This window comes from Malaclemys terrapin, chromosome 9 (genome assembly GCF_027887155.1).
Source record: "Malaclemys terrapin pileata isolate rMalTer1 chromosome 9, rMalTer1.hap1, whole genome shotgun sequence".
NCBI lineage: Eukaryota > Metazoa > Chordata > Testudines > Emydidae > Malaclemys > Malaclemys terrapin.
Genome location: NC_071513.1, coordinates 90426607 through 90438540, shown reverse-complemented (window position 1 = coordinate 90438540; position 11934 = coordinate 90426607). Strand labels below are relative to the sequence as shown.

The 11934-nt window shown below is 40.8% G+C and overlaps 1 protein-coding gene across 2 annotated transcripts; it reads left to right on the top strand.

Moving 5' to 3' along the window:
• Nucleotides 1-309: 309 nt before the first annotated feature.
• Nucleotides 310-10525, top strand: EIF5A2 (eukaryotic translation initiation factor 5A2). Of its 2 annotated transcripts, none has more exons than XM_054040360.1 (5): nucleotides 310-432; nucleotides 936-1112; nucleotides 3141-3245; nucleotides 5391-5522; nucleotides 6382-10525. In XM_054040360.1, the coding sequence occupies exons 2-5, from the start codon at nucleotides 948-950 to the stop codon at nucleotides 6439-6441; spliced, it is 462 nt and encodes a 153-aa protein (XP_053896335.1). In that variant the 5' UTR covers nucleotides 310-432; nucleotides 936-947; the 3' UTR covers nucleotides 6442-10525. The 2 variants fall into 2 exon arrangements, with proteins under 2 accessions (XP_053896335.1, XP_053896334.1); XM_054040359.1 differs by having other exon boundaries at nucleotides 933-1112.
• Nucleotides 10526-11934: the final 1409 nt, after the last annotated feature.

Genomic DNA, 11934 nt, shown 5'->3' with positions numbered 1-11934 from the left:
TGGGCAACCCTGTTTCCGGTTGGAGAGACGCCCCAAGCGGAAGTGCTGTTTCTTTAAGGCATGTGGAGGAGGAGCGCATCAAGGGTGGGAGAAAGCGAACTTTCCGCACCACGTGGTCAGACTCCAACCAATGCTGAGCGGCGGTGAATCGCCACGGTAGGGGCGGGGCGCGGCGCGCGGGTGACCTGGAAGTTTGTGCGCGCTGAGTCACATGGAAGGGGCGGAGGCACTCCGAGCCCCGCCTAACCTGGCCTCCTGGCAGCTAATGAGAGCTGCGCCCGCGGGTACAAAGCGGAAGTGGGGGGGTGGGCGAGGGAATAGAGGAGTGCGCGTGAGGTTGTGCCGCTCTGTCCTGTCTCCCTCCTCCCCGGCTGTAGTGCTAGAGGCCGGGCGCGTGTGCGCAGCGACCGACGCTCCGTTTCCAATCGGCGGGTAAGAGCCGGGCCTGGCGCGCGCCGCTCCCGGAGTTGCCGGCGCGGGGTCGGGCCGGGCCGGGAGCCCCGTGGGAGGCTGGGGCCCTTCACCCTCCCCGGGGGCTGGGCCCGGCGTGGGGCTCGTCGGCCCCCCGCACACGGTGTGTGTGGCAAGGGCGGCTCTGTCTCCGCGCTCCGGCCGGGCGCTGCAGCGGCGTTGCCCCAGGCACGTGGGCAGGGCCGGGTGTCCTGGAGGCCTCCACCCTGCGCCCGGCTGAGGGGCTGCCGAGAAGCACGTGCTGCCCGGGCAGCCAGCAACCCGCCTTGCGCTCAGCGCGGGGGCAGGGCGTATGTGCACTGCAGATAAACCCCCGCGGCTGTCCCGGGCTAAAGGGGTTGCTTAATTGCTGTGCAGCTGCTCGGGTTGTAGCCTGAGCTCTGGGACCCTCCCCCCCCCCCCACGTGTTTCTAAGCTGTCTGGTTTGCTCGTAAAAGCTGCATCCTCTTCTTATTCTCTAGTAGACCCAGCGCACCATGGCCGATGAGATTGATTTCACGACTGGAGATGCTGGTGCTTCCTCCACCTACCCCATGCAGTGCTCTGCGCTGCGCAAGAACGGCTTCGTCGTGCTCAAGGGACGTCCTTGCAAAATTGTTGAAATGTCAACCTCTAAGACCGGCAAACATGGTCATGCCAAGGTAAACAAGACTGGCACATTCTCATACCTTTGCTTTTGGGCTTGAATATCTCCTCCCTCAATTACTTATTTTTATATAAATAAGGTGTGTAATAAACACACACTGCACATATCACCTGTCAAATCCTTAGCTATGGAATTATTATGTACATAATACCGGTGTGCCCATGCCTCAGAGCAAGTTTTCTGTACTATTCAATCCCAGCTCTACAGCAAATGATAAACAGTGGGGGTAATATTCAAGACGAGATCCCATGTATGCCTTTTGCTTGAGGACTCTTGAAATTTACATGGGGATGAACTAGAGTTTATTAACTTGATGGAAGTGCTCTGAGAAGGTAGAGGGATTAGACTAGCCTTTGCCTAAAAGAAGGATTTGGAAGGTGTTGAGTAATGCATGTTAACAGCCTACTGTAGAGAACTGGCAGTGCCTCTGACATATTAAAGGACTCCATATAACACATTTAATAGACTTTCTAAATCCTAATTTAGTCAAAAATCTAGAGTTAAGGTAAAGTACTATCGGGAAGAGTCTCCCTCCCCCCCACCCCCACTTTCTGAGACCATCTATATGGCTTAGCTAAGTAGACATACTTTGCACTAGTCCTTGGTATGGTTTCACTTAGATTCTTGTGTCTCTAGCGAACTAGCAATTAACTGATATACTTACCCTGTTTTTTGAAGGCTGGTGTAGACACCCCCTTGTCTCTGTTCTAGGTGACAAATACTTGGCTTTTACCACATGCTAATTGAGTACTTAAGTCTTCTCTACAGTTGAAGTAGAAGCCTATGGTGTGTCTACTAAACAATAGAGGCTAACAGCAATTAATTAAAGATACAAAAAAAAAATCTAAGATCTACACCCACCCCTGGGAGCAGTAAGGAGATGTGTGTGTGTGTGTGTGGGGGGGGGGGGGGGGAGGGAAATGACGCACTCTCATGGCTTTAAAAAGTTCCTATCAGACCCTCTGGCTTGGCCTACATTTTGTTAGGTTGACTAGCTACATCACTCAGGGCTGTGTTGGATTACCTATATCAATGGAAAATGTTTGCCGTTGATGCAGGGAGCATATGTGCTGTGGTAGCTGTGCAGCTGTAGAGGCCATAGTGTAGACATACCTTTGGTTAGTATCTTTCTCTAGAAACTGTTCTTAAAGCTAGTTTTAATGTCTTCAGTGCCTACCAGCAGCTAAGATGCCCTGAAATAATTACGAAAATAAAGATAAGGGCAGGTAACTACCTTGTTCATTTGTGTCTCTTAGTTAAGTGTCCTGGAAACAGCCCAGATTCTGATGTTTAAGAGGGTGGACAGAGACCTTAGTTGGAGTTAACAGTTGATAGCCTGGTTTATACCAGGGTTTAGTCTACATTCCATTGTGGTAATACTAGTTCAGCTCAGTCTGGCAATCATGGGAGTCTTAGCGTAGACATGTAACAGCACAAACACGTCTAAAGCCATAGCAAAAAGACTTGTGAATAGGTTAGTTTGGTGTTGGCAATACTGGGGCGTTTCTAGAAATGCCCCTAATACTGGGGGAGACAGGCTTAAATCCCATTTCCCTCTCATCTTTCAGGCCTGGCCCAAGCTAAGGTTTGTAAGTATATATCTTTGCCAGCACAAACTTTTTACTGTAGGCTTGGGAAAAGAGACCTTTTGGCATTACATCAGTAGTTAGGAGTGAAATTTTTTTCACACTCCTAACCAACATAGCCTTAGTCTCAAATCTAGTGATGTCATTGTAGAACTGGGATACCAAGGCTCTAATTTTCTTACACTCCTCCTTTTATGACAAATATTTCAGACCATCTTCATATGTGACCAGGGGTGGGGGAAAGGGTGCAAGCAGAACTTTCTTTTTCAGGTTATGCATAAACTCTTGGACTAAAATTCTTGCCCCTCCCATTCAAGTGGAATTGGTTTTGTGTGTAAAATGAACCAGTAACTTGAACTGTTGCCTTGAACAGCAGGCTGCCAGTGACTGATCCTAAGTGAAGAAAAACTAATTGCTCTTTACGACTGTTCTTGCAGGTTCATTTGGTTGGTATTGATATTTTCACTGGCAAAAAATATGAAGATATCTGCCCATCCACTCATAACATGGATGTTCCAAATATCAAGAGGAATGACTATCAAGTGAGTCTGTTTACCGATGGTGCTTTGAGACCGCTTCCTAACTGTTGCCATAATGACAAATTTCAGTTACTACAAGTAAATTAGCTCCACTCCTAAACTGCATGTCAAAATTTTTTAGCTAGCTTTAAACTAAAAAAAGTTGCTTCTCCCACTTCAGACCCTTTTTCTTTCTCTTCTGAGGGTACATCTACACTACAGGGGGGAGTCGATTTAAGATACGCAAATTCAGCTACGTGAATAGCGTAGCTGAATTCGACGTATCGCAGCCGACTTACCCCGTTGTGAGGACGGCGGCAAAATCGACTTCTGCGGCTTTCTGTCGGCGGCGCTTACTACTACCTCCGCTGGTGGAGTAAGAGCGTCGATTCGGGGATCGATTGTCGCATCCCAACGGGATGCGATAAATTGATCCCCGAGAGGTCGATTTCTACCCGCCGATTCAGGCGGGTAGTATAGACCTAGCCTGAGGGTAGTTATTACTCCCTTGTTGAGCATACTAGCAGTGCACTCTAAAATTTTGGCCTGAAGTCTGGGATGATAACTTCATTATGCTGTCAGGGAGTACAAGATGGTAATATGACTCTATAATGGGGAAAGGAGAATGGTTATATACCAGAGGTTGGGAAAGAGTCTTTTCTAGCCCCTATAGTAAAGATAATCTTGGGTAAGACTTCTGGACTTCCTTAGAGCAGCACATTTACTCTTGGCTGTATCTGATTCTGCCTATTTAATTTCTTTTGAATTGAAATTGACTTGAACCTTTTAGATGGCACTGCTCCAAAGTCATTCTGATCCTCCTGAACACTATCAAGGAGTGTAGATGCAGGGAACTGGTTCACAAATTTCCTTTTAACTTGATAACTTTTTTTGAAGTGTTAGAAGGATGCTGGCAGACTGACTAGACCTCAAATCTCTGCCACCTGCCAGTCTAGTTTTCACTTCGACATAACATAATTGACATCTTAGGATAGTCAAGTTTCTAGCCTCGTCATTTCTATTAAGGCTTTTAGTCTGCGTGAAGCGACAGCTGTGATGAATTCAGAGTGCACTGAGTTAGGGACACTAGAAATTCAGTCAGCTGACTTGGTGCAAATGAAGTCAAAAGATGGATCACTCTGAAGTAATGAGTTTTTATGGAGGATGGTAGCAAAATATGGTGGCTTTCATCTTAAAGTCACTAGTTGATTTCTGTCCAGATGAAATTACATCCTCAATTAGTATTAATTGGCCAACTCAAGGTCACATGGTTAGAGTACTAATGCTAAACCTCCTAATCAAGGTGGACTGTTCTTTATTGCCCTGGTGTGCATCATGTATTCTGCAGCCTGTAGTGTACATGTTCTGGATAGTAACTTTTCTTCAGAGTTGCTGGTTCTACATACCAAATACTAAATCACAATTTTATAGAGCTTGAGCTTCCCACTTGTATTTTTAGGACTATTGTCCTGGTTCTTTACCTTCACTTAGAGGTCCCTCTAGTAAGTTACTGAGAAGTAAGGCCCTCTCTAGATCTGTTAGGAAATATGAACTTTCATATGTGATGCAGTCTTATGGGAAATTCTAGCCTTTTGGTGTCCAAAGCTAGTTACTTCCTTAACTATTACCATTCAACAATTAGAAATAGCTTAACTTTCATACAGAAAATGGCAGTCTAAAATTTTCTTCCTGTCTCACCTTGTGTGTGCCTTGTAAAGCAGCACTTAAGAGCTAGAGTTAAAAACCACTGCAGTGGTTCATTCAGATAAATGGAATCTGATGTGATGGCCTAGAGAAATCCTTATCAAGTCAGCTTATTTATTTTGTAGTTGTGCTACCATCCAGGACTCTATTACCCCTGTGCTTAATAACTTGACCACTGAAAACAAATGTGCAACTTAACTTAGTTTAGCAGAAACTAATAGCTTTCAATCCTTCTCTTGAAAGATCATTTAAAACTGTCAAATGTCATGATTTGTATTCTGATTAGGCAACAAAATTAACATGACTAATGTAGAATCTGTCTCCGAACTACCCTGATATTAGAAGCAGCAAGTAATGGGATGGCCTAGTTTCAATATTTGATACTGAACTAATACAAACTAGCAAATCTTGCTAGTCAGACAAATTAGCAGTATGAATTTTCTAAAAACCAACTTCTCCCTGTAGCTGATCTGTATTCAGGATGGCTACCTCTCTCTGCTGACAGAAAGCGGTGAAGTTCGTGAGGATCTGAAGCTGCCAGAAGGTGATCTAGGCAAAGAAATAGAGGGGAAATACAATGCAGGTGAAGATGTACAGGTAAGAACAGAAAGCAATCAAAGTGCCACTAAAGGGCAAGTTTTAAAGGGTGTCTATACTTTCCATAAGAGTCTGTGATAAAGAATGGTCCTGGTCTTATTCTCTCAATCTGAATTTGGAAGCATACCAATTTCCTACACTCTGAAACTCCTTCCTACCAAATTTAGGAGTATAGCTATTTTGAAATGAACCTCAATAGCCCAGCTCAAGCAATTAACAGTGGTCTCCATTCTGTGGTTGATGGAAAGCTTGCTGGTTCTCACCTCAGCTGCATTTGCATGTGTCCAGATGCTTTGCTGTTCCACAAACTAGAAGTTACAAGCCAAGTTGAGACCTGGTCTAAACTTCAGTTTTGCTGGCATAGTGATGTGGGCTCAGCATTGGGGCAATGGGGGGGGGGAATTACACCATTACCCAACAGAGCAATAAATATAAAAGCTCTAATGGAAATTCAGCTTATATGAGCAAAAGCACTCTTGCTAGTATAAACTGCATCTCCACTAGAAGGGTTTGTCAGTATAGATAGGTCTAGCTGTCTCTAACATCTGCTATGAGAGAAGAACCTAGAGCTGCCAGTCACTAACAGATGACCAAGCAGCAGGGCGAAGAAAGGGATGCATATCCAGAGAGAACGCATCATAGGGCCAGATGGAATGACCAGGGGTAGAAAACTTTTTGTATTAAAGACAGATTAAATACATTTCCATGTTATCTGTAGTTATTGCTACTTCTCAACAAGAGGAGGTAGGATAGGAGTCCCTCCAACATTAGTTTTCAGTGGGGTGCCTTTTATCACATGGGTTTAAGTCTCTTGTGATTGTTATCCATACATTTTTAATGTTTATCTTTTGTCTTCTAGGTGTCAGTCATGTGTGCAATGAGCGAAGAATATGCTGTAGCCATAAAGCCCTGCAAATAAATGGGATCTCCAGGCTCGAGCAATTGCTCAGGTCCAGACAAACCACAGATCTTAAATTTGGTTCTGATTGTCACCAAAGCTATGGCCTTCACAAGCAACCTCATTTCTTTTTGGATTGTTTCAAAATAGTGCTGGATTCTGGATTAGTGTTGCAGGCTGACTGGCAATTTTCATAATCACTGAGGTTTTAATTCCTTATGAATTGTGTAACTAACATGCCTGTAGGTTTCAGTTCATGGGTCCAAGAAACCTGATGGTTTCATTCATTAGCAGGTATATTTTATTTGTTTGAGCAAAACATGTCTGTTCACACAGACAATGTACAGTATTCAGGGGATTTTAGATAAAATAGTAGATGGTTTCTAGGATTCTAAATTAACCTAGAACATAAATAGTATTTAGCTTTTTTGCCATAACATTTAGCTAGAACTGACATAGAATTGTTTTAACTTAGACATTCATATCTTGTGAATTGGGATTCTCATTGAATTGTGGGTGCTGATCACATTTCTTAGACCATGAAACTCAAGTGATTAAAAAAAAAATGCCAATTAGCTTGACAAAGTCCTGGTGGCCATGTGCAACTAACTGTATTACCTCTTGTTATAATCTCCCTTTGCCAACTTGTTGGCTTGCTTATTGTAACTTTATAAAAATGTCAATCTGCCTTTGGTGTAGGCAGGCAGTCAGAATGTTGGTTGGATGTTACATAGCCAGATTAAAGGTGCACAAGTAGGTGGGATTAGATGTTAAAGTGAGACTTTCACTTGAGGCCTTTGTCAGACTTAAATAATAAAAATAGAAAAATGCAGTTCAGTTGCTCTTATTGTATTATCTTAAACTATAAAAAGGAGTGACTAACTCCACAGGAATCTCTTGCAGTGCTTCCAGTGTTAGGTGTAAATGTTCAGGTTCTAACTACTTGGATTTTGTAGCACAAGGAGTATAGGTTTTTGACCACTTTTTTTTTTTTTTTTAAATGAATTGTAGCATTGGAACTTAAATGCACATCTTTCATGTGTAAAGGCAACCTAACTATTCAAATGCAAACATTTTTGCATTTATAAATAAAATATAGGCACAGCAGACACCAATATAAAACATAATCATTGCTCAAATAGGGGAGTAGTAGTAATAAGTTACTACGTGTAACTGTTCTAGAAATAAACATGGCAGAAGCTACATAGGTAGCTTGCCATCAACACAGCAGTTCCTGACTCATTTAAAAATGTGTATTTAGGCATGACTTCGTTAACTTAATGGCAAACATGAAAGGCTCTGCAAAACTGACAGAATTGTCACTAACTTAGCATCTTGTGCTTTCTGTATGGTGCTCTTACACATGAATTTCATTCTTCTACTATAAATTCATTCTCAGACTAGTTCATGGCTTAAACTTCAAGTCACATTTTCCTATAATGGGTCTTGGCAGAACTAGATTTGTTTTTTTATATTAAGCATTTTTATCAAACTTTAAATTTCAGTTGTAGGAAATTTGGGAGCAGGGTGAGCTGTCTACTTAATGACAGCAGATGTTGAGATTCAAAGTTAATTATAAATCTCTAAAACACAAATGGCCAACATCACGTGTCAAAATCTACAGTTAGATGTCCTTAAATCAAACTAAGTTTTCAAGCAGCATTTTTCTTTATCTGTACATTTTGTTTATCAATGTAGACATTTTAGTTGGTTTGAGCATGGTCAAATGGCTATTTAAAAATCTGTCCTTCCAAGCCTACTTCTAATGAACCACTTTATAAACTTGCCTTAAGCTTCAATGGCTGTTGACTAATTTGGGATGATTTAAATACTTGGAATACTGCCCTTGCAAATGGAGTAGAGCAACTATCTTATGAGTTGAACTTGTATATGAAACTTAATCTATATCCTGGTAGACTACAGTGAACCTGAGTGATGAAAAGTAAAACACACACTGACACTAGGCATGTGCCTAGTATACCATGATAGAGGGGGGACAAGCATCGTGCAGCTCAGGCTAGCAATAAATAGTTACCTAATCCATCTCAAAGCACAATGTACTGTAACTATCCTTACAGCAGTCAAGTATCACTACATATTTCTGCCTTGCTTACAGGGCATTGTGATTGAACTTCCTAAATAGCACCTTGTTTCATATGCAACAATAAACTGAATTCTTAAAACAAGGCTCTGCACCCTATTACAGGCTGAAACCTGTGTTAACTATAGTGCTTTCTTAAGAGCTAAACCTCAATGCTCTCCTTGTCTTCCTGTACCCCACCAGGAAGTGGAGGGTAGGAGGGAACAGCAGTGCTTGTTATGTTTCAATATCTCATGGTGTGGGTCAATAAAAACCAGTGCCTCTGGACCTGGTCTTAAGGACAAGATGAGGTGCCTGCAACCAGCTAGGATGTCTAGCACTGACATAACCAAGCTAATGCAAGTTCTGGCTGCTAGAACTATATTAAAATATAGTTCAAAGGCTGGACAAATTCAACTAGTGTAGCATCTTACAGTGTTAGTACAATTTTAAAGGTCTCATATGCAACTAAAACATTTGATGCAATCAGACATTGGATGCAGCTCGTCCACAAGTGTCTGGAAAGTATAGGACTAGCTATCTCAAAGTAGTCCCTTGATTGAGAGATTTCTTAAGGCTAAAAGGCAGTTCTACTAACCACTGCCTGCAGTTCTTCAAAATGTAGGTTTGAGATGAGAGTACTTCTCCAAGCAAGAGTTTGTTCCGTTAGCTGGTTCTGTAGCAGTCTTGCGTATGACTAAATACCTATTGCTTATCCACCTTTGTAAGGCACTTTGAGATCTATGAAAGTAATTAGGTCATCATACATATGGAATTGCCTGGCGAAAACTAATCTATTACTAGTATCTTGGACACTTCATCAGTTAAGCTACAGTATTATGTTTTACTAAACTTAAAACCAATGTTTGAGCTATTTAATAGCAAGCTATTTCAGCTTACTGTCAAGTCATATTTACAATAAACCTTTGAATTGCTACTAGTAGCAATTCAAACTGCTGCATCTTCCTGAAATCTCGATCAGAAATGTCATGAGGTGAATTTCTTGCTCTCAAAGCTTCACTTTAAAACAGATCTCATCTATTTACCTGGTTTGTACTACTAGCTTCTAAATTAAGGGATTTTATTAACTTGCTGCTACCAGAACATGAAAACTGCAAACTCTTAGCAGCTGCTGCAATTCCCTAAATTAAAAGGTGGAAAACTAGGGGGTGTAGGAAATATTTTCACTTACTGTTACACTTTTATGGCACCAGTCTTTATAGGGTTTTTCTTTTCAATTCTTTAAATGTACTATAGGCTGTTTTTTGCCTCAAGTGTTGATAAATATTATTTAACAACTTAAATGGACCCTTTTAATTTTTGCTTGATATGGTTGCTTTTCAACTAGACTATTGCCAGTTGAGCCATGGTTTGAATGCATTGTTCTCAGGGCTGAAGTTCATTATTTTAACAGTAACTGCTTGCAAGTCTCTTACAGGGTTTTTCTGATTCATAGTCACCTGTAGCTTTCCCGAGATGGTGCAGTCTATATAATCTCAGAATACTGTATTTTACATAATCTGTAAAAGAATCACATTTGGGAATAGGTCAAACTATTGTAGTTAGTAGGCTTACTGAAGTCAAGCATGTTAAAATATTAAATGGGCTTCAAAATTCAATAAAATACACTTTTTGTTGGATAATTAGAATATAGTTTTACAAGAATTCAGGTTTGGAAAGGAAGATTCAGTATGTCCTTACTATTAAGGCAGTTGGGTATCACATTGAATTTTATGCATCAAGACAATTTTAATGAAGGTATAAATCTTAATGAATATATTATGCTAAACATATGGTTGAATTTTAGTTTTGCACAGTCCATTTAGAGCTTCTTGAGTCTCATTTTAACATCTGTAGTCTAACCCTAAAGTATTTGGCTTTTGAGGGTGATTCTGTATTGTAGTAAATAACCAGTGTAAACTTAGAAACTCTCTTGTTTAGTTTTAATGCTTGCTGCATATTACTGTAAAATAAATGATACCCCATTATTCTCAAATTATTCTATGATAAACATATCAAGTACTAGTCAATGTATTTTTTTAAAAAGGGAGAGGGAAGAGGAGAAGTTTTAATTACTGTATTTATGCAATGACATCATACTAATCATAGCAAAAAGAGAACACCCTGTAAGTTATTGTATCTAGTCTTTAGGGATTAAGTGAGCAAATGGACTTATTGGTTATCAGCTGGAAGGATTCAAATATTTATATATTGTAGAATATATATTTGCTTTTTAAAGTCATAAAACCAATAACTTGAAAGGTATAACTGTACATCTTTCATTTGTGTAATAGTGAAGTTCTCAGTTACTAAGAGTAAGGGAAGTTTGGCTTACAAAAGATGGTTGAAAGAAGGCCCTTTAACATTTAGATGATGAAGCTGGCTAAAATGTTTCTATGAAATATTTGTGCATTTGACTTTTAGTTACAGCAAGAGGGATAGTGGAAGCTAAACTTAAGGTCCAGTCTTGAAATACCTTTCATTTTTATTCACTACCTTTAGCAATACATTTGTTCATTCCATGTGAAAAACATTATTTTTTTTTTTTTTTAAACTAGAAGGGCTTGTCAAAGTTGTATTGGGGATTGGGGGTGGGGGGGGGGGGGGAGTGCTGACTTTCCTGTCAAAAGAAATAAAATCAAACTCTTAACATTTTATAGTGACTATTTCTTGACATGTGAATATTGTAAATTTCTCCAAGAATAAAGAAATACCATAGTGATAGGCATGATATAAGAACCTGATTTCATCAGGAAATACTTTTTGTATGTGATTAGGTAAAAGCTTTGCTGATGTTGGCAGAATACTTTCCTAACAAAAAAAGAACAGGAGTACTTTTGTGGCACCTTAGAGACTAACAAATTTATTAGAGCATAAGCTTTCGTGGACTACAGCCCACTTTTTCGGATGCATAGAAGTGGGCTGTAGTCCACGGAAGCTTATGCTCTAATAAATTTGTTAGTCGCTAAGGTGCCACAAGTACTCCTCTTCTTCTTTTTGCGGATACAGACTAACACGGCTGCTACTCTGAAACCTTTCCTAACAAACTGAATGATAGTTTAGAAAGAACGGTGATGGCTCTCTGGATGCTGCAGTCATGCTCCTTTATAATTGCTCATATTGCTGTGTTCTCTCTAATTAGGAGAGAAGCAAGGTTTTACTAATCTGTTGCTTCTAACATAACAAACAAATAGCATGACAGGCTGCAAAGAGGCATCATAAGAATGGTTGTACTCAGATCAAAGGTCCATCCAGCCCAGTATCCTGTCTACCGACAGTGGCCACTGCCAAGTGCTTCAGGGCAAATGAACAGCTAATCATCAAGTGATCCATCCCCTGTCATCCATTCCCAGCTTCTGGCAAACAGAGGCTAGGAACACCAACCTAGCTAATAGCAATTGAGGGACCTATCCTCCATTAACTTATCTAGTTCT